This window comes from Podarcis vaucheri (assembly GCF_965113315.1).
Source record: "Podarcis vaucheri genome assembly, chromosome: 17".
Taxonomy (NCBI): domain Eukaryota; kingdom Metazoa; phylum Chordata; class Lepidosauria; order Squamata; family Lacertidae; genus Podarcis; species Podarcis vaucheri.
In genome coordinates this window covers 8090116-8113123 of record NC_138755.1, presented here as the reverse complement: position 1 = coordinate 8113123, position 23008 = coordinate 8090116, and the positions used below count along the sequence as shown (strand labels likewise).

The window sequence follows — 23008 nt, the reverse complement described above, 5'->3', positions numbered from 1 at the left end:
ACAGAGGGTGTACCTACTACAATGCGAATGTTTATTTGAAACCAACCTGTCTGGAGCTTTGGTAGGAACTAGCAGGGATTATCTGGCCAAGGTTACAGTTTATAAAAGCCTTGTCTGTTTTATTCTCAAGGAAAGGAACAACTAGAACTGAAACCCTTTTTACAGCCTCACCATGTATTATGATTGCCTTTATGCAATGCCTTTTGACCGTAAGTACTTGGGAAGGGATTTCTGCTTAGGATCAGCCCAGTTGTGACAGAGGTCAGAGCTTTTCTAAGTCACATTCTCTGCTTTTTTTTTTGCAAATCCATTGTGGTCACTGGAATTACAGCAAAAAAGAAGCAAACTCTATTCAAGCAGGGCATTGTTAAAACCAACTCCTGAGCTCCAAGAGTTCATAATTCTGCACTTGGCACTGGAAGATTCCTAGTTATCACAACTACTGCTTGCCTCAAGTGGTCAGTCCTTGCTTTTGGGAAATAGATATACCTGCTTCCTTTGCCAATTTGTGAAAAATAGGGGAGGGGTGAGATCTAGAAAATGAGAAACACTGGAATTTATTATAGCACGATAACTTCATCAGGTTTGGATTAAGTGCCAGGGACACAATATCCTATATTGACATAATTGAGAGTGGATTTATATAGTGGAGATAGCCTTTCTGCAGGAGAGAGATGTACTGCTGTTTGCCACATCTAAAAAATCAGAATATCCATGTACCAGTCATGGGAATAGGAGCACATGGTTGTCAGAGTTTCATTGTTTTTATTTTAGGAGTTTATAAAATAGTGAAATGTTGCTGTGGCAGGATTGGGTAGCCTTTTTGGTGTATTTCTTTTTATTGTTGCTATTCTGACAGGGTGAGAGAGTTCATTCAGCCTCTAAAGTTGGCAAAGCATTTTAAAATTCATAAAATGGCAGGAGCAGTGGAGAATGGTTGTGCTGCTTATTACTAGCTATGTTGCAGGCAGTATCCATTAGGTGGCTGTAACACACAAGCCTGTTCCACACAGCACTAAATCACAGTGAATGTAATAAGAGATTGTTGTGTTTGTGACTGCGTGCAAATAGCATTTTCTCAGGCGGTAGTCCTATGCACAGTTTACTTGGGAAGAACCCCCATTGGTCTCAAGGGTACTTACTTCTTACTACACGTTAGGATTGTAGTGACCAGAAATTGCAGACTGAGTGCTGAGAAAATGAGATATCCCCTTGGCAATCACTGCCTTGAGGAAATACCTATGGAACCTCCACAAACAAGTAACAGCTGCATGCTTATTGCAACGAATAACAGTAATTTGGAAATATTCTAGGGAGATATTTTCTTGTCTATTCCTGCTTCAGGGAGGTCAGCCTTTTATATGTTTAACTACTACATACAATTCCTTTTACTTTCTGAGGTTAGGGTCTGGATAGTGAAAGTTCTGCATAGGTCAAAATTCATTGGAATGTAGTTCTGGTCAGAATTTGTTCCCCTCCAAAACACGGGCCATCATCTCAAGCAGTTGCTTGGGGCATCAAAGTTTATGGGGGTTACAACCTAGGTGCAATCTGTAAAATGTGGCCCAAGATTTCCTGCAATGTTGCAAGAGATGCTGGGGCAAAGTCCTTTCATTGTGTGCTATACTATGTCGGGTGGCAGAATGTATTGTGTGAACACTCCACAGAGCTAGCAGTTAAACACAGGAATCATTACTCTTGGCCTTCCAGTTTTCACTGAATCATATTATAAACTAGGGCATGGACACCTGAACTCCCAATGCCTGAGCTAGGGGGTTCTGAGCCTAGTCTTATGCATCACCTACTTTGCTGTTGAGATTTTAAATAGGTGGCTGGAGAGTTGGGGCTGGTGCTATTAACTCTTCTCATCTGCCTCTCTACAGAAAGCTCCATGAGGCCCAGTGACACAGTTTCAGAGTCCAGTCCAGGCTCCACAGCCACACAGTCAGGGGTGCCAACTCAGGTGGTCCAGCAAGTCCAGGCTACTCAGCAGGTATGTAGCTCAGCCATGGTTTCTGTGGTTAGTTCAACAGTGGCCACCCTGTAATGAAGCAGATGGGGCTGCTCTCTTAATCAGGACTACTTTGACATTTTAAAAGTCCAGATACCTCTGAATTAGTGGTGTTAGAATAAAAGGTGAGGAGAGGTATGAATAAAGTTCTTGGATTCCATAACTATAGAATGGGATATAGTTGGTAAGAGCAGGGGGAGGGTCCTGGAAACCAGAACAAGTGGGTTTTTTGTGGATCAGAGAAGTAGGTAATTCTGTGTTTTGTTCTCAGTTATATGGGTTGGAAGAGGGGTGCAAAGTCTTTAGCAAAAGACGGACACGGTCATGTAGGTAGGGTGGGAGGTTTGTAAGTAAGGGCTCCTATATTCTTTTCCTGAAATTGTGTATAAGAAACCAATAGCAAAGGTTCTTCACCCAGCCAGGATCATTATCCCCCTGTGCTAAATGCAAATATCAGTGCTTTGTGGACTTTACAGTGAGCCTTGCTATCTTTGAGGGGGAATGCAGGTGAAACTGACAGCAGATAAAATGTTTTCTGTGAATTGCCTTTGTTTGCCTTGATCCTTGGCTAGATTGTTTTTGTTTTGGCAGAGGTTATTGGTCCAAGCTAGTGTGCAGACGAAGACTGGAACGGTATCACCTCTACAGCTCACAAGTGTACAAGTACCCCAGCAGGTGAGTCTGAACTTTCTCTGTGATGCTGCCACAAGTAATTGGTGCAGTTTTAAAGCACATACGTCTGCCCAGTGGCCTGCCTGCCTGCTGTGTCTGCAACTGAGTGATACAGATGTTGTCCTAAGAATATATTCTAGCTGTTGCAGCTTATTGTCATGAGAAATAGGGGACCTGTATACTACTAACTCAGATAGCTGTAAAGTAGCATAATCTTTGCCAAGGGTGAATTGTTTTATTAGGTTGCTAGGATTTCTATATTAGACACCCATAGACCTCTTGCAGAACTACAGTTTCCAGTATTTCTGTTGAGGGAATCCTTATTTGATGGTTTTCTCCTTCACTGGAGAAATCTCTCCATCCTTGGAGGTTTTTAAGCAGAGGTTGAGTGGCCATCTGCCGTGGATTCTTTAGCTGAGATTCCTGCATTGCAAGGGAGTGGGCTCCATGACCCTTGTTGTTGCTCCCATCTCTACAGTTCTATAGTCACCTGTGTATAGAATCTATTAGAATCATAGAATTGTAGAGTTTGAAGGGACCTCAAGGGACATCTAGTCCAACCCCGGCAGTGCAGGAATCACATCTGTAGCATCCATGACAGATGGTCATCCAGCCTCTGCTTAAAAACCTCCAAGGGAGGAGAGCCTCCCGCCTCCCAAGGGAGTTTGTTCCAAGGTCAAACATTAGGGTGAGTGGTTGTTCTTGATAATCCATCTAGCCCTTCCCAGCTCTTAAAAATTATGTACTTTTTGTTGAAACTTCAACCTTGTGGTCATCCCACTAATGATTCTGCGTGGGACTCACTCAGGGTGGGATTCACCAAACAAGTCCTGTCAGTGCAAACCCTGCCTGAGAGCTTCCATTTGTGCAATAGGACTTTCCCTTCCGCTTCCTTGTGACCTGAAACCCCCTGAAACGCTCTAGGGTGGTCAGGAGAAGCCCCAGAACAGTGTGGCAGGTGGGGGTATCAGTACATCTTGTTTGCGCTGATGGCGAGATTTACCAAAACATGGTGTAAGATTTGTATGTGCCTTTCAGGGCTACCGGTTCAGTCTTCCTGCACTGAAGTAGGCCGCTTTATCGCAAAAACTATCTTAATAATTGATAAATGAGCAGTTGGGTAGTGTGTACCTCTGCTAGGGTGCTCAGGGGATCTCTTATCAAAAAGGTGTGGTGGATTGGCTGCATTCATGCTTTGGGACCTGACCTGTTGCAACAGTTGGAGTGGAAAAAAAATTGACCCAGACAAAAGGCTGTATCTGCTTGGACCCTGGAAGAGGTTGGGTTGAGCTTTTAAGTGCAGCAGGGCTCATGTACCCTATTTACCTGTGTTTTTGGATGTGTTGGGTGATAATCTGGGTATTTTTGAGCTTGTTCAATGACTTCACTTGCTCTTCTGCATTTGGAAGGATGAGTGATATGATTGTGTGTGTGTATAGATATAGATGGGTGAGTGCATACATAAATTTTATTTGTTGCTTTCTCTGTGTGTTCACCTGAAGCATCTTAAAAATGTGTGGTGCCATTGCCTGAGATGATATCTAGGTACAGTCTTTAGTAGAAATACTTTCCACTGCCAAAGAATGAATGCTTCTTTAAAGACAGCATCTTGATGTTCACCTTCAGTTTACACACTTCTCCTAATCTTAAAAGGCTTGTGCCAACTGGCTTTCATTATGTGTACTAGCTAGCTTTGTACATATTTGAATTTGAGTCTAGGTGCCTTCCCTGACAAGGACATTATTTTTCAACGCTTCTTTGTCACTTTTGCATTCTAAACCTTCTGGTATCTTTGCCATAGTTCACTTGGTTGGTTGGTTGAATCTTTCCAGTGTCATACCAGGCACCAGGCATCATCATCATAATTTTCATCATTTTTAATTTGTATACCGCCTTTCTATCTTACAATACTCAAGGCGGTTTACAAGCTGAAGAAACAAAAAATGTACATCTTATAACAATCTAATGCAATACAAAAATGTGATAATAAAACATAACTTTAAAATAGGCGACCTCCATCAAAAAAGTAACATTCAACAATCATTAAAATAGTATAAAATGATAATATCAACATATAAAAGTTAAAAAGGCAATAGTAGCAACCTTAATAATCTTGCTGTTTTAGTAAGCCTGTTTATTAACCAGTGAAATCCTGCTAGTGAATTGTATTGTTGTGCTTAAAATGTCCTTAGAATAATAGAAATAGCATATGTGTGCTGTGCTGATCTCATTGGAAGAAGGGCAGGAAACAATTGTAACAAATCAGTACAAATCAGTATTATATAATGGTAAGATTTACACTTTAAAAAGGTTTTGTTGTGAAGTTTATAATATAAACCTTCAGTGATTTTTCCTAAAGTATTCCTGTCCCAATCCAGGCAAAACTAACATTGTTATCAATTATCTATATTTATGGACATGATATATTTTGGACAAGATATATGTAGAATACACATAATTGTGACGCCATACACTTTCTGCATTCCTCTGTGGCATCACATCTGCACCAGGCCTAGAAGTTCCTGGAGGGTTTAAAGTTGTTTAAGGGAGTCAAAAGGAGATGAGAATCCACTACATTAATTTAAGGAAATAAGAGTTTACATAGTATTCAAGAAGTACAAAAGTAGAAATAAAATGTGTTTTTTTTTAAGTAGTACACTTAACCTATATTTGTCTGGCCAAGGGAATCCTCAGTTCTTGTTTTCAGAGCTTTTAACCCATCTCTAAAGATGCTTACAAGCACATAATATCATCAGACCCGCTGGGAGCTCACTTTTGGTCTCAGCAGGAGCCTTTGACATCCTGGTCATCCCCAGGACCTTCTTTGGGGCGCTCGCTGCCTACGAGCCACCCCAAAACTCCAAAAACAGCAGCCAGTTCGCTGCGATAGAGATCCCGGCTTCCTTTCCCCTTGGTGGCAAACCGGAAGTGGTTGATTTCAGAGCATCCCATTTGATGAGGCAGTTCCATGTTTTGTTTGATCCTCTCAACAGGCTTTCCTGAATCTCTTTCTTTTTTTAAAAAACCCTTCTCTTAGCTGGTACAGCTGCCTTGACAACCGAGTGAGAAAATGACAGTGAGTAGTGCAGGGTGGGGTGGGAAGGTGAAAGCTACGTGAAAGGTAGCTAGTAAAAAATTGCTCGTATTATAATTCACCAAGTGTGTGTGTTTGGTTGGTGAGCAGTTCTTTGGTAGCCCACTGGTCAGTAGCTTCTGAACAGTCTCCTGGAGATACGGTCATTAACCAGGGCTTGCTTCTTTTATGTCATCCTGTTTCAGCGGCTGGTGGTACAGAGTACTTCACAGGCTGGTAAAGGAGGAGCTGTTGCGCTGGCCGTCCATGGTGTGCAGCAGGTCCACTCTTCACCTGAGGTGGGTGGCCAGATGTTTGGAAAGCCTGTTCAGATGTTCCATCCGCCATGAGTCAAAGAAAGCCTAGTTTTGCCTTCACTGTGTTGAATGATGTTGCTCATTTATTTATCTGCCTGATCAGTCCAATACTTCTTTTCTTCATCAGCTACTTCCTGGTTCCTCCACAGTTGATGCCCATTTCCAGTTTCCTCCTAAGCTCCCTTGTGACTATCATATTCTGTGAGACCTGGGAACATCTTCTCATTACCTGGCAATGGGTTCTTATCCAACCTCAGTTGCTCCTAAGCATCCTCTCACAAATCACAGAGCTCAGTCTGCTCCCTGGCTTACCAGTGAGGTAGGAGCAATGAGGCAAGATGAAAGATTACTAAGACCTGCACAGCATAAATCTCAGTGCAAATCTGATCAAAAAGAGATAATTAGTGAGCCCACTTGTGGTGGCACTGAAAACACAAAATTTCTCTGTCACAGTTGCATCCAATGGGGCTTTTCCAAGTGATTTGGGAGCCTACTTGAAGTTGGCCTACAGGGTGACATCAGAACCCTTGGAAACCTGCTGTATCATATTTGTTAGCCACCTTGAGGATTAAGTTGATTGTATCTGCTTTAATGCGGACTCCTCTAGCTTACAGATCAGCTTGTCTAGATGAGCCTTCCTCAGCCTGGTGCCCTGCAAACTACAAGCCCCTTCATCTGTGTTAACTGGGACCGATGGTTATTGTAGTCCAAGATATTGGGGGTGGGGAGGTTGGGGTAGGCTATTCTAGGGCTGTAGGATGAATTTCAGTTACTGTGGCCTAAAGAAATTGACAGATTACTTGAAGGGTTACAGCCCTACCACATGCCTGCTAGGTAACGGTAAAGGATCCCTGGACGGTTAAGTCCAGTCAAACTTGACTGTGTGGTACAGCGCTCATCTCGCTTTAGGCCAAGGGAGCCAGCGTTTGTCTGCAGACAGCTTTCTGGGTCATGTGGCCAGCATGAATAAACCTCTTCTGGTGCAACAGGACACCACAACAACACCACACTGTTTATTTTCCCGCTGCAGTGGTACCTATTTATCTCCTCATGCTGGTATGCTTTTGAACTGCTAGGTTCAACTGCTAGGTGGGTAGAAGCTGGGACAAAGCGGGGGCTCACCCCGTCGCACAGACTCAAGCTGCCGACCTTCCAATCGGCAAGCCCAAGAGGCACAATTGTTTAGACCACAGTGCCACCTGCTCCCTAGAATTGGCCTCCACAGTCACTTACGGACACACTGTAAAGACCATATTCATGGAAGACAATCTTACTTGACTACGAGTGATCGCCGAAGAAGACATGGCTGTTGTGCATCAAGAGTGTGTGTGTGTGCGCGCGTGTGTTACTGTGCCCAGGCTGTGATCATTTAGCAGCCTTTTATTCTGTTGTTTCCGTAAAGCATCCTTTGCTTCAATATACAGGTTAGACAATTAATGTCCCAGGAGACTGAGACTGGACTGGTTTCTGTGTGTTGCCATTTTTCAGTATCCAGTTTACATTCATTCTGTCATTTTTGTAGAGACCTACATTCAGTAAAGCTTAGAAGACCATTGTTAGAATACAGTGGTGCCCCGCAAGACGAATGCCTCACAAGACGGAAAACTCGCTAGACGAAAGAGTTTTCCGTTTTGGAGGTGCTTCGCAAAACGAATCTCCTATGGGCATGAATTCTGAGACAGTAGTACATCATGCAGTTATGCCTTGCTCCTTCGTCCCTACCCAAAAGTAAAGTCTCCTTCCTTGCCTTTCAGCGTTCCCCTGTCCAGAACAGCAGCTCTGCTGCTAAACCGGGACAAGTGCAGCAGCTCCAGGTTCACGGAGTCCAGCAAGTGCCTGTAGCACAAGAGGTGCTGTATCTTTGCTTGCCAATATCTTGTGGTCTCTTCCCAGTCATGGTAATGTGATCAGATTTTCGGGTAGCAAAAGCTGCAGCTTGTCAAGGGTTCACACTAGATTTTCAAAGTTCTATCTGTTAACAGTTTCTAAGCACTTTCAAGATCTTTATTGCACTCTATGTAGCCACTGCTTTCAGTTATAAGGTAGTGTGAACTTTCCTATAGTTTACCTTTGTTTTGTTGTGGAGGTGTCACACCAAATGCCAGATATGTGTAACTCTAAACAACTGTCCCTTTCACATTGCTATAAACTGATGTATTTATGTGATATTTAGTTTTCAGAAATCAAACTTTCCACGTGATGTTTTGGGGTGCAATTCAGATTTATAAGACTAATATAAAATTAATGGGCCAGAATCAACTAAGCAATCTCAGTTGTGGAAGCCCACATGAGGGCCTCTGCTAGTGCAGTGATGGCCGAACTTGGCCCTCCAGCTGTTTTTGGACTACAACTCCCATCATCCCTAGCTAACAGGACCAGTGGTCAGGGATGATGGGAATTGTAGTCCCAAAACAGCTGGAGGGCCAAGTTTGACCATCACTGTCCTAGTACAACAGGAATCTCTTCCCCAACCCCACCCCGCCCAAATTGGCCTGGAGAGGGTCAGGAGAAGCCTTGGAACAGAAATGCTTATGCCGACAAGAGTGCTTTGTTGAGTTTCTCCTAATTGTGTTCAGATTCTTTGGAATACCCAAATGAAGTAATATGTTTGTAGGGCCTTTTGTGAGAATAGTATTTTTGTAAGACTTCTGTAAAAAGAAAAATAATTACCGTATTTTTTGCACCATAACACTCACTTTTTTCCTCCTAAAAAGTAAAGGGAAATGTCTGTGCGTGTTATGGAGGGAATGCCTATGGGTGGCATGCCTATGGATTTTCCTCCTCTAAAAACTACGTGCGTGTTATGGTCGGGTGCGTGTTATAGAGCGAAAAATACGGTACTTTGCATGTTTCATGTCCTAGGGTTAGGGTTAGGTTCCCATTGGCCTGCTCTTGTCAGTATGTATTGTAAGCTCGACTACAGCTATCCTTGGGGCAAGGAGGCCTTGTATCACCTCTGCCATCCAAAGCATTCTGATAAATTCTGGTTTGTTTCTGCAGAGATCTGTTGTGCAGACAACTCCCAAAGCAGGCACAGTTCAGCAGCTGGCAGTGCAAGGACTCCAGCAGGTTCATGTTACTCAAGAGGTAAGAAAGAGATTTGACTGTTGCTTTCTGGCTGCCCTACTTTGGTAGCAGCTGTGATCTGCCATGGAGGATATTCCTAGATTAGCTGCTCCCCAAGACAGCTAGCCAGTGCCAGGGCATTAAAGCCTTTGCACCCATTCCTGTCCTGAATTCCTCAGCGGTGGGACGTTTAAATCTTTCCCACCCAGAACTAGCTTTCTGGATATATCCAAACTCCCCCACACCCTTCTTCTCTTGAAGAAGTGGTTAGTAGTCACCCATAACTCCCCCAGCCCCACGGTGATCACCATAAATTCTAGACAATGAAGATGGGGAAGGTTCTCATCCCTGCCAGTTCTTGTTTTGTAAGGAACCTTCTTAGCCACCATTATAGAATGCCTTGGGCTCCTTGGGCAAAATGCAGATGAGGCAGGATGCGTGGACCTTCTGGGTTGTAATCAAAGTAGCATTAAGGGGAATATTCCATCAGCACAATCTCTCCTTGTGCAACAGAACTTCCACCATCCTCAATCTGTTCTGGATACGAATGGCATTGGGAAAAGAAGAGGGGAAGTTCCCTTGCGCAAGTGGAACTCATTCTGCTTCTGCAATTATTTAATTGAATGCCACCCTCTGCCTTAATCCTTCATTCCGGCAGGACATTTCTGGGTTTCTCCACTATCTCTGGTTGCTTCAGTCTCTCTGTTTATTGTTTAGAGTGCAGACAGTGGCCTTTCTAAGAGCAATCAGCAGTCGCAGCAGCAAGAGCAACAAGGAGTGCAGCAAGGTCTCTCCCTAGAGTGCAGCAGCAGCAGCAGCAGCAGCAGCAACAGTGCACCCCAGCTGGCCGGCTGCTGTTTATCTGGCCCAGAGCACAGGCTCCACTACATGCATTCTCTAGATTCTGCCTCGGAGCAGTGGGTGGAGCTGGTCCGCATGCTTCCTCAACCGCTCCTCCTGCCACAACAGAAGGTGGTGATAGAGCAGCTGCCATTCCTCTCCTCTCATCACTCCAGCCCTGACCAGAGAGTCAAGATTCAGAGAGTGCCTCAGGTGCTAGTGTTTGGAACAGCAGCTACAGCACTTAAAGTAGGTCCTGCAGAGGGCACCGATTGAGATCCAAGAATAGCAAGCTCTGTGCATTTCCCTTCCCACAGAGTCAGGTAGCAAGAGCTTGCCAGCATTATCCCCTTCTCTACGATTGTGACTCTCCTCTTAATTAGTGATGGTAGAGCAACCCTCTTTCTTTCCCCACATGCTGCCAGAGAAATTGACATTCTTGGACCTCTTCAGCACTGGATGTGATTTTGATTTCATTTGCTTGAATCAGGTGTAGATATGGAAGTCTTGAGGGATTGGGGTTTGTGGGAGACATATGCCACCAGATAAGCATGCTACGTTTTGTGCAGGACTTTCAGTATTTGGGAGCCAGAACAGAGGCTCGCCATAGCTAGCCAGGATCCCAGATAACTGCATCTATGTTTATGAACAAGGTCTGATCTAGGTAAGCTAAATCATGCAGTACTGATTGTATGAGGACTACTTAGCCTGTTTGCCCTAAAACTGTATCAGCTACTGAAACAAAGGCAGCTCCCTGAGCCAAAGTTAGCTGCTGTCTAATGAGTGGAAACTGAGTTTTCTTCAAATCACCTCATCAGATTGTAAGACATTAGAACCATCATGGCAAGTAAAAGGCCTCTTGTTTATAAAGGTGTGCTATAATCCATGTTTTTCCATAAAACCAATATTGTACCATTGTTGCAAAGGGCCATTTCACACATTACACAGGAGCAAACCCAGGTTTGCCACTGAGCATGCACTCGAGGACAACTGCAGCCAATCGTGGCTGCCCTACAAGTGCATCTGCATAATGCAAATGTATATTTCTTACACCTGCACTTTGCTCTTGTAGATGTACACTTGCAACATTTTAGCTGCACTCTTAACAAAAATGTGCAAAGTGACCTTTAGAAGTGATGGAATGGCATGCAGTTCTGCACCTTAGCATTCCAGAAGGGAAAGCAAGAGAATCTGTTGGGGGCTCTTGCCTGCCTAGCAAGAGACCCCAGCACTTCCTTCTCCATGTTATGCCATTGTGCTGCTTTTGCCAGGATCAGAGTATGTGGATTCCTGGGTTCCTGACTTTCCTCACCATGGCTCTGACTTGTGGGGGAATCCTTGGTCCATGGGAATAAGCATACTAGAGTCCCGCCCCCTGAACCCCCTCCCCCCACGTTTAATGTCTGCTAGATCAATGCCAGATATAGAGGCAAATATAAATCATGAGACAGGTGATGACAGCTGCAAGCAGATTGACAGTAGGTGTGGCAATTAGGAAGGCAGAGAGGTCGCCTTTTGTCTAGAGCATCCTCTTGGGAGGGATTAGAGAGAGTAGAGCGCAGTGACCTTGGCCCATCCTGTCTCACCTCTTTTCCTTTCCTCTCTTTGTGGGCTTGCTGTGTTCTCAGGTGCAGCAGCTCCAGCAGGTACCTGTGCAGCATGTCTATCCCAACCAGGTGCAGTATGTGGAAGGAGGTGATGCCAGCTACACAGCAAGTACCATGTGAGTACATGCCTGGTAAGAAGGAAGGCTTTATCATACCAGTGCTACCCCAGCATTCAAGCTCACAGTGAGCCGGGCATGGACTCCTGTCAGGTGCAGGTTGCAAGAGACACAGATCTTCACACAGATGCTAATTGGTTCTATTCTGTATCTTAAGCCAGAGACGGTCAACTTCCCTGTGCATAGATGGCCAGACAATGATCTAGCAGCTGGAAATGTCTTTCTGGATGGCCAGGTTCCATCACAACATTGGTGCCACCTAGCAATGAGGGGTTAATGGTTATGGAGTATCTGCACCCAGTCGCAGCCAGAAAGAACATTACGTTCTGGGAGCAGGTGGTGCTGAGCCTTGCCAATCGGAAGGTCGGCAGTTCAAGTCTGCACAACGGGGTGAGCTCCCGTTGCTCTGTCCCAGCTCCTGCCAAGCTAGCAGTTCAAAAGCATGCCAGCACGAGTAAATAAATAGGTACTACTGCGGCAGGAAGGTAAATGGCATTTCTGTGCTCTCTGGCACTTGTCAGTGTCTCGTTGTGCTAGAAGCAGTTTAGTCGTGCTGGATACATGACCCAGAAAGCTGTCTGTGGACAAACGCCAGCTCCCCCGTCCTGAAGTGAGATGAGCGCTGCACCCCATAGTCAAATTTGACGGGACGTAACCATCCAGGGGTCCTTTGCCTTTTAACTTAGAACATTGCATACAAATACCAAACACAGATGAAGCACTAGGGTGTGGACAATATCTCTTAGACATTTCCCCTTTTTATTATAAATGAAACGATGGGAGTATGAACTTAGATTTTTCTTTTAAAAAATGAACTGTTTATTATTGTTTTGTAAAAAATAGAAAATGAAAGTTTATATAGTGAATGTTGTCGAAAATCAGGGAAGTTATTCTGAAGTGCTGCCTTGAAGAAGATTGGTGGATTGGCTGTAAATTGTCCCTGTTTCCTAATGGGAAAAACCCAAGTGAAATCACTTGGGGGCTGGGTTTGGCCAAGGAGCCATCAGTTGTGACCCATGAGCTAAATCATCTTGATCTAAGCAAAAAGCATGGTAAAGGAGTGGCGATGTACAGCCTTCTCCTTTTTGCTCACTGTAGGGTGGTGTATATGTTTAGCTGCCATTTCTCTATAACAAGTGGTTGTTTTTCTTCACTTGGAAATCGGAGATGGAAACAGCACCTCTTTCTCCTGTTTTCAGACGCTCCAACACTTACCCTTACACGGAAACCCCTCTCTACACTCAGAACACTGGCGCAAACTACTATGAATCGCAAGGCACCCCAACCCAGGTCTCCACCCCAGCAACCTCCCAGACTGTGGCCAGCAGTGGGTCAGTGCCCATGTATGTCTCTGGAGGGCAAATCATAGCCAACCCAAGCGGAGGCAGCAGTGCTGGAGGTGGAGGAGGAGGTGGAAATGGAAATGGTGGCGGCGGTGGCAGCACTGGTGGCGGCGGTGGAGGAGGCAGTGGCAGCAGCAGCACCGGGACCTACGTGATTCAAGGAGGCTACATGCTGGGAAGTTCAAGCCAGTCGTACTCGCACACCACTCGTGCCTCCCCTGCAACTGTAAGTCTGAGTTTCGCTCTGGATACCTTGCTGTTCATTCAAGGGGATTGGAGCTTCCGGGAGCCTCTCTGCTTTTTTCAGCAGCTTGTCCAAGTGTTCTTAGAGCAGTGGTTTTCATGGCTGTTGTAATGGGAATTGGGGTTGCTTGTGCATAAACTGCAAACTGCTCCAAGCTAGCCGTATAGCTAAAACTTTCCCTGGTTGACAGCCCTTGAAACGCGACTGTCTTAGTCACTGGCAGAATCCGTCAGTGGGCGGGACCTAAATTTCCTCCAACATAAAAGTTGCTTGACTCCAAGTCTCCTCCTAGATTCTCTGCGTGGAAGCCTTCTGTGCAGCGTGGGCATGCCAAGCGGAGGTCCTGTGCTCTCTCCGCTGATTTCACTGGAAGAGTCTCTGAGCCTCCCCTCCGCCTTATTCTCAGCTTCCCCTTTCTCCCTGGTGTCCCCTGGATTTCTTTCCCCCTTGGAAGCTCTCTCTCTCTCTTTGCTAGTTCCCTCCCCTGCATCACTGGAGCGACTTTCCTCTCCTCTTCCCTCTGATGGCAGTTCCCTGACATCCGTGTTCCAGGGAATCTGGGGTTCCTTGGAGACTTCTCAGGGTTCTTTAATTAGAAGACCCATAATGACTGGGGCAAGCTTCCCTGAGATGGCTTGCCTGCCCACAGCTGATCATTCTGTTCAAGGTGCAGCAGCAAGAAAGTATCGGGCCCCTTTTGGGTGCACTCTCAGTCCACACAGAGCAACCTTGAGCCCTAACAGTCAATAGCAGCACCCTGTGCGTTCAAGAAAATGTCCCAGCATTCTCTGCAATGCTAGGGGTCCTGTTGTGGACAAGTTGATATGGAAAATGTCCTTTGAAGGTAGCAAGTCTGAAAACCACTAACTTAGAGAATTAAACACTTATGTGTGGTTGGTCAATTGGTGCCAAAGAAGGATAGATCTTTCTTTATGTATGCTACAACAGCAGCAAGAATACTTATTGCAAAGTACTGGAAGACACAAGATTTACCCACTCTGGAAGAATGGCAGATGAAGGTGATGGACTATATGGAACTGGCGGAAATGACTGGCAGAATCCGAGGCCAGGGAGAAGAGTCGGTGGAAGAAGATTGGAAGAAATTTAAAGACTATTTACAGAAATACTGCAAAATTAATGAATGTTAGAATGATGTCAGAATGAAGTTAAGTGGTTTTAGCAGCAATGTTATAAAGGAGTATGTAAAAATGGTTTGTTAACAGGTGAGAATCTAAAGTTACAATATATTAAGTTAAAGGATTAGGATAAAAGCAAAGAGGGAAAGGATTTGCTGAATTAACTAACTGAACTGGAATACAAAAAAGGGAGGTGTGAGGAGGTCAGGGAAACAAGTAAATGAAAGACAAGACATGGAAAGATTGATTTGTTTTTAAGTGTTTTTATTTCCCCCCCCCTGTATTTTGTATTTTTTCTTTTCTTTTTTTTCTCTTTTTCTTATTTTTGTAACCTTTTTTGAAACTTTAATAAATATCATTTTTTTTTAAAAAAGAGAGAGAATTAAACACTTATGCATGTTCCTCTGTTCAGTTTTCTTTTGCCCTTCCAAGAGGACATTGCTGCGATGGGGTAGAATTATTATTATTATTATTATTATTATTATTATTATTTGGTAGGCCTGGGGCTCTTTCTGATGGAATGATTTTATATCTTTTAAAGGTGCATTGAACATTTGTATTACAGTAGGCATGTGAAAGTATGAAGTAATTCATAGTGCTTTTGAGACTCAAAGGAAAACGATAGCTTTGACCATTCTAGTGAATGATGAACCAGAAGCTGGTTCAATGAAAGATGCCACCCAAGACAGCCCTATCATGAGGGAAAGTAACATGTTTGGGTGTCATTAAAGGCAGCAGAGTGGAACACGACAGATTTCACCCAGAGGGCACAATTTGCCATCTTCTTGCACAGCTTCAATGTAGATAGACAGAAGTGTTTCATTTCCTAAGTCAGAGGCGGGGAAACCTGTGTCCTTCCAAATGTTACTGGACTACACCTCCCATCATCCTGATCATTGGCCATGTTGGCTGAGGGTGATGGGAATTTGAGTCCATCATCATCTGGAGGGACACAGATTCCCCATCTCTGCCATAAGTTAATATAGCTTGCACAGAGAACTTATTTGTGGTTTTTGTCTCCTGTTGAGAGGGAATGCTCTTGCTTAGATTTTCTGGCCCTTGAAAATTTTCTGGCCCTTGATGCTACTTTCCCTACTTCATGGGTCTTGTTCTCTGAGACCAGCCTTCCGAAAGCACTCTTTACCTCATGGTGGATCTAACTGTAATGTGCCAGCTTTCTCTTCTGTGTGTCTTTAGACGCATTAGAATTCATTAGTTCTCACAGGAAACAATTCCTTAGTTCTTCATTGGAAACAATGGGAGGAAAAGAAATGGGATTGAGGTACTCCGGCTCTTGGACTGGCCTAATTCAGTCCCGGGTTTGGCGTAATTCAGGCCTTTCCCTGGTCGTTTCCCAGCATGTCCCCGAACCAGCCCTGACCTGCAAACCCCTTTTGGCCCTACCCTGCCAGCTCTGGAGCACCAATGTTGGTAGGGCCAGGGCTGCGAAAGTTGGGGCGTGAAGGGGGAATCTAACGGCAGGTCTCTATACTGCTTCCATAGGATTTCAGTCTAAGGCCTGTAAAAAGATGCGTGTTTCTTATTTAAAAGAAGGCACTGTGGGTTAAACCACAGAGCCTAGGGCTTGCCGATCAGAAGGTTTGCAGTTCGAATCCCTGAGACAGGGTGAGCTCCCATTGCTTGGTCCCTGCTCCTGCCAACCTATCAGTTCGAAAGCATGAAGTGCAAGTAGATAAATAGGTACTCCCCCCACTCCAGCGGGAAGGTAAACACTGTTTCTGTGCGCTGCTCTGGTTTGCCTGAAGTAGCTTAGTCATGCTGGCCACATGACCTGGAAGCTGTACGCTGGCTTCCTCGGCCAATAAAGCAAGATGAGCTCCGCAACCCCAGAGTCATCTGCAACTGGACCTAATGGTCAGAGGTCCCTTTACCTAATAATATAGGAGTGTTAGATGTTTGACTTTGGCATCAACACGGCCTTCTCTTGTATAACTTTGGGACCCTGGGAGTAGGAAGAGAATGGATTCTCACATGGCTTATGAAGATGGTGCCCACCTCCCAAGCGTGGGTTGCACCATACGAACCATTCATTGAGAGAGATTGTGACAGTACCTGAACTATTCCCTTCAATAACTGCAAACAAAAGGGCTTGGAAGGCCCGTAACTTGGATTCCTGTTTCTTTGCAGGTCCAGTGGCTGTTGGATAACTATGAGACTGCGGAAGGTGTAAGCCTTCCACGGAGTACCTTGTATTGCCATTACCTCCTGCATTGCCAGGAGCAGAAACTGGAGCCAGTCAATGCAGCTTCCTTTGGCAAGCTCATCCGCTCAGTGTTTATGGGACTTCGCACACGCCGGCTTGGAACCAGGTAAATGAAAAATGACTTTCCCGTGGGCTGCGTGGCAGCATCGCAGAATAAAAATGCAAGGTACCTAAGCTGCCAAGCATCTCGGCATCCCCCGGGAGCTTCAGGAATACAGTTATTGTCAGCACTAAAGCCCACCTTGCTTCCCATTCACAAACCTCAGATTCAGCAGAGCATGGGGTGTGCTGTACAGGGCAGGGAGAGGCACATACAAAATCCACCCTTTCTCAGAGCACTTGGAAGGTACCAAATGTCTCCTAAAAGGGAGCTTGCTTCTTAATGCAGAGGCCTAATGCCTGGACTCACGCTGATCTGATTTGCACCATGCCAGTGATGGCCAAATGGGCAAAATCGTTTTTTATTATTTACATTTTCCTCCTGGTAACTAGCAATAGGATATACGGGGAGGAGAGGTAAGAAAAGTCCCATTGCGCCAGCCGAAGTTCTTGCGTGGGCTTCCACTAGTGGCACTGGTTAGTTGAATTTGGCCTGTTATGTACCTAAGGGTACCTTGATAGCATCTCTCTGTGTCTGGTGGTGTATGTTTTGTTGTGGTCCAAGGGGTTTGTTTATATGGAGGCTTATGTTTTCTCACTTCACTTTTCTTTCAGAGGAAACTCCAAATACCACTACTACGGGCTACGCATCAAAGCTAACTCCCCGTTGCTGCGGCTCATGGAGGATCAGCAACACTTGGCCATGAGGCAACAGCCCTTTTCTCAGAAGCAAAGGTAGGAGATAATTCAGGGGAAGGGCCGTAGTTTAGTAGCAGAGCACATCCTTAGCAAACAGAAGGTCTGAGCATCAATTTCTGGTACCTTCAGGTAGGGCTGGGAGGAAGTCAGGACTGAAACCCTGGCAGGTACAAAATATTATTACAGTTGCAAAGTGTACATATCAGCAAGGCAAACCTAGGACCATGTAGCACAAGCATTATATGAAAGAGTAGAGTGCTGTATGCAGGTCCCCAAAACTGGGGGCCCTCGTAGTGCTATTATCCTCTTGGAACTGAGCAACTTCTTTGGTGAGATAGACATTCTTGAAGTTCTCCCCAGTGTGAAAAGTGGCATCAGGCCCTTGAAATGTTTTTGAATCTGCTGAAGAAGATTTTTCCATAACAGAATCTGAGGCAACCCCTTTCTCTCTCTATCCCATGCTCTTGACATAGGCACATGCTATGGGTGTTACTGTGATGTGTTGTGGGCTGACTTCAAGTTGTTCTGCCTTATAGACTCAAACCCATTCAGAAGATGGAAGGCATGACCAATGGAGTGGCTGTCGGGCAGCAGCAAGCCTCGGGGCTGTCTGACATCAGTGCCCAAGTACAACAGTACCAGCAATTCCTGGGTAAGGAGGGCCACTCTTTTGCACATGGCAGAGTGAGGTCTTTGAGATGGAAGCAGAGGACATGCAACACAAGCCTCTACATGCAGTTGTTAGGGTTGTATGTTTGACCACCTGGCTCACAGAAGAGGACTTTTTTGTTGGAGATTCTGTGGCCCCGTGCCTGATGTGACTTGTGTGATACCTTAGACCAGGGGTCAGCAAACCTTTTCAGCAGGGGGCTGGTCCACTGTCCCTCAGACCTTGTGGGGGGGCGGACTATATTTTGGGGGGGAAATGAACAAATTCCTATGCCCCACAAATAACCCAGAGATGCATTTTAAATAAAAGGACACATTCTACTCATGTAAAAACACGCAGATTCCCAGACCGTCCGCGGGCTGGATTTAGAAGGCATTTGGGCCAAATCTGGCCCCTGGGCCTTAGTTTGCCTACCCATGCCTTAGACGGTGTCTGTGTGGTAGGAACACCATCTCAGGGCCAAGTATTGCAGAGAACCTCCATTTCCCAGGAAATGCAGCACTGGAATGAGATTTTTTCACATGGTAGGGTCACTGTATGTGGGAAGTTCTTGGCATGCATTACCACAACCCCTGCACGGAGTCCTCACTACAAGGAATTATTTTTGGGCGACGACCATTTTGTGTCCATGTTGCATTTGAAGTAGGTCTGTGTGGCTTCAGTGCTGGCAGTCTCGCCCTTGTGGCCAAGGATAGAGTGGGCCATGGAAACACAACTCCCCAGTCCCCTGAGAAGCTATAGATCCTGATCCAGATAAACCACCACCTTTTCGATCAAACTTCAGCAGACAATGTCAAGATGGGGCAGCTCCTTGGGACCCAGGGTTGGGCTTGGAGGGCTGATGTCTCTCTCCTCCTCACAGATGCCTCTCGCAGCCTGCCTGACTTTGCAGAGATAGACCTACAAGGGAAGTCCCTCCCTGAGGGCATTGGAGCCGAAGATGTGAAGTCTTTCCAGTCGCTCTATCGAGAGCATTGCGAGGTACATCAGGAGAGCACATTGGAAAGGGAAATCTAGGCAGGGGTGGAGAGCCTCCGGTTCCTTGCCTGGCCCTGCTCCATACCCGCCTTGAATGCTTGGATGGAATGTACCCCTGAACTATGGCAGTGCCTCTTGCTTGCCTCCAGAGAGGGTGGAGTGATGGGTGTGTTTGCAGGGTAAGCGGGTGGATTGTACAAACAGCTTCTGTGTGACTGGAGTGTAGCCCACAGTATAACCTACTTTTGCCTTGGAACGCACTCCCCTTCCACATTTCCTCCCTCTCAACCTGCCCGCTAGTGGCAGGGAAGGTTGCCCATGAGGGACTGCAGCCCTAATGGGCTGAAAAAGGTTCCCCACTCCTGTGCTACAGTCCACTGGATGCAGTTGGAAAGTAGCAGGCTAATGTGCCTCCCAGGCAGGTGTGCATCAAATGGACCACCCTCTGCAGCCCCACATGCTTGCTTTTAGGCCTGGCATTGCTCTGGCTACTTCTAGGCAAAGCCATGTCAGTGGAAGCAGAACCAGGCCAACCTTTTGAATTTTTCTTCTGAGTTGTCTTCCTTTAATTGTTTCATTTTATTAAACATTTCTAGACTGCCTTGCAGGTCAGTTATACTGCTGCCACAGCTTTGCCTGTTCTAAACTCATTACGTGATGCCCCTGATCCAGTAATCTGTGGCTGACTTTTTTGCCATTCAGTTGCCTGAACTTTTGAAAATCTCAGGCATTGTTATTCTCATAACTTGTTTTGAAGGTGATACACCTGTTGCTCAGGCTGATTGTATTAACTCAGCCATGAAGGGGTTTCATCCCTGAGAGAGTTTCCACAAAATAGTTGTGTGCCTTGTTTTTAGGATCTTAGTTTTTTAAACAGTCAGCTTGAGCTAATTTTTAAAGGTTTTTTTTTATTTCAACTATTTATATGGGTACAGTGGTGCCTCGCAAGACGAAATTAATTCGTTCCGCAAGTCTCTTCGTCTTGCGAGTTTTTCGTCTTGAGATGCACGGTTTCCCATAGGAATGCATTGAAAATCAATTAATGCGTTCCTAGGGAAACCGCCTTCAGACCAGGTCCGGGGACAGTCTGTCCCTGGACCTCTTCTGAAGGCTGGGGGGGAGACAAGGGCTTTTCTTCCCACCCCCAGCATTTTAAAGGACTTCTCCGCTGTCCGGGCAATCTTAAAATACTGGCGGGCGGCATTTTAAAATCGCCCCGGGACAGCGGAGGACTTCTCCGCTGTCCGGGGCGATTTAAAAGCCCCTGGGAAGGCAGGCAGGGGGGACAAAGACTTTTGCCCCCTGCCAGCCTTCAGAAGGTGTTCCCGCCCCCCCGCCCCGCTTCGGAGCACCGTTCCGAAGCGGGGCGGTGGGGGAAGGTGTTCCCGCCCCCCCCCGCCACACTTCAGAGCACCGTTCCGAAGAAGGTGTTCCCGCCCCCCCGCCCCGCTTCGGAGCATCGTTCCGAAGCGGGGCGGTGGGGGAAGGTGTTCCCGCCCCCTCGCCCCGCTTCGGAGCACCGTTCCGAAGCCGGGCGGTGGGGGAAGGTGTTCCCGCCCCCCCCGCCCTGCTTCGGAGCACCGTTCCGAAGCCGGGCGGTGGGGGAAGGTGTTCCCGCCCCCCCGCCCCGCTTCGGAGCAGCGTTCCGAAGCCGGGCGGTGGGGGAAGGTGTTCCCGCCCCCCCGCCCGGCTTTGGAGCACCGGGAGAAGCGATCTCCCCGCAGCCCCTTGCTTCAAAAGAGGTCCGGGGGCAGCGGGAAGCGCTTCCCGCTGTCCCCGGACCTGGGGCTGCGGGGAGAAGATCGCTTCTCCCCGCCACGCCTTGCTTCAAAAGAGAAGACCCGCTGTCCCCGGGGCAAGCTTCGTTTTGCGAAGCAAGCCCATAGGGAAATTCGTCTTGCGAGACAACTCGAAAACGAAAAAACCTTTCGTTTTGCGAGTTTTTCGTCTCGCGAGGAGTTCGTCTTGCGGGGTACCACTGTATGGGTACCACTGTATATGCTTAATGCTGTATTCTCTAAGTGTTATACAGTAAGATTGTGAAAGAAACAATAAAGATAAAATCAATTAAAATGAACGACAACATCAGAAAACTTACTTAAGATTCCTAGTGAAGTAGAAAGGTCTGCCCCAAGCACCAGAAATTCAACAGAGGGGGGGCCTGTCTGATCTCAGTTGGGAGGAAGTTCCACATCACTGTGCCCACAATAATAAATGCTTGGATCCTTGTATACAAGCTGAACATCTGAGTCATGGGGGACCACTGACTGTGACTCACCTCAAGACCTCTGTGATTGGGCAGGGGTATAAGGAGTCAGGTACTCCTTAACGTATCCTGAGCCCAAGTTGTTAAGCCCTTGTAAATTAAAAGAAGAGTCTTGAACTTCGCCTGGTGGCAAATGGACAGCCCCTGCAAATTTTTTGTTTGTTTATTTTTATTCAGAGGAAGCTTTTAAGCACCTAAGCTATGTGCTGGTGAATGGTCTGTTCTAGCTGCAGCATTTATGCAGATGTTTAACTACAAGAAGCATCATGGGAATTCAGAAGCATCTTGCCATCTGCATAGATTTCTTAAAGATTAATGAATTTATTGTAGCATTCGTTTTTTAGTGCTCGAGCGTATATGTGTGAAGTTGAGAGTAGACATACACACATTTCAGATTGAGGGACATCTGTTGTGAGACTGAAGAAACACTTACTCAAAGTAGGGTTACCATACATGAGTGAACAACTGAAATTAATGTGATTTAGTCACTGGGGGAAAGCATGTCAGGCAGCACACCTTCCAGGCAGGTACTCAATTTGCAGGGCACAGATGGAATAATTAGAGTTTTGCTTCAATATGAAATAATTTGTATTGAGTCTGTCCGTGAACCCCACCCGAGCAGCCTTTATGCTCTATCTGCTCTCTGAAATATTCTGCTTGAGTATTAGCAGAGTATTGGCTTTGAATTCAGAAATGACAGAATGTGCTGGACTACTAGGTTGACTCTTTAAAGGCAGCCTATCATCTTGTTGATAGGAACAAATTACTGTATTTTTTGCTCTATAACAGTGTTTCCCAACATTTTTTGGGCAAAGGCACACTTGTTTGATGAAAAAAATCTCGAGGCACACCACCATTACAGCCCCGTGACGTCAGCGCGCAGCGTCACACCGGGAGGGACGCACGAAAGTGCAAGTTTCAATTTTCCCCCCTCCCCCTTGCTGGGGAACCTCCAAGCTTTGGGGGTGGGGGGGGGAGGAGGCAGCAAAGCGAGGGACTGAGGGACTCCTCCAACGACAAGGGTTGGGGAAGAAGAGAAAGGGCTATTCCGCTCCAGTCACGGGAGGGGAATATGTACTGGCCCAACTGGTGTGCGGTCTTCGGAAAGCGGGGTGCGGGAAGGAAGCCTAGGCTCGGGGTCCACCGACCTCGGCGGAGAAAGGCAACAACCGAAGCCTCCTGACGGTTTCGGGGGAGACGTTCAGAGCTTCCCTGGGAGTTTCTCAGCCTGCCTTTCGGAGGAAGAGGCGGAGGGGGCCTGGGGATGGCGGTGGCCTCGGCCTCGGCCTCCCTCCGTCCCTCTACCTTTGTAGTGGACGCGCAGGTTGTTCTGCGAGAGGCCGATGTAGCTGAATTTGTCCTTCGGGCTCCAGGAGCGCGGCAGAGGCGTCTCCTGCTCGTCCACGGCCGGGTAGAGCCGCTTGAGGCGCCGCTTGAGCTCCTTCTCCTGCTCGTTCAGGGCCGGGTCGCCGCCGTGAGGGAAGGGCGCCGGGGCGCTGCTGCTGCCGCCGCCGCTCCCGGCAGGCATGGGCCCAGCTGAGGCGGCGGCGGCTGTTGTGGTGGTGGCAGCGATAGCGGGCGGAGGAGGGGGCGGCGGCGGGGCCGAGGTGGCCGGTGGCGGCGGGGGAGGCGGCAGCGGGTGGAGCA

General features: G+C 46.7%; 1 protein-coding gene across 3 annotated transcripts in view; it reads left to right on the top strand.

Annotated features, from left to right (window-relative positions):
- The window catches only part of RFX1 (regulatory factor X1), a 43954-nt gene that overhangs the window by 8324 nt on the left and 12622 nt on the right, over positions 1–23008 (top strand). For 2 of the 3 annotated variants that reach the window (XM_082205389.1, XM_082205390.1), the window contains exons 2-13: positions 1884–1993; positions 2603–2686; positions 5963–6055; positions 7828–7923; positions 9074–9160; positions 9857–10228; positions 11608–11702; positions 12902–13271; positions 16574–16755; positions 17364–17483; positions 17984–18099; positions 18980–19098. In XM_082205389.1, coding sequence (XP_082061515.1) covers positions 1884–1993; positions 2603–2686; positions 5963–6055; positions 7828–7923; positions 9074–9160; positions 9857–10228; positions 11608–11702; positions 12902–13271; positions 16574–16755; positions 17364–17483; positions 17984–18099; positions 18980–19098 — 1844 coding nt within the window. The remainder of the gene's footprint in view (positions 1–1883; positions 1994–2602; positions 2687–5962; positions 6056–7827; positions 7924–9073; positions 9161–9856; positions 10229–11607; positions 11703–12901; positions 13272–16573; positions 16756–17363; positions 17484–17983; positions 18100–18979; positions 19099–23008) is intronic. The other variant, XM_082205391.1, reaches the window with a different exon arrangement.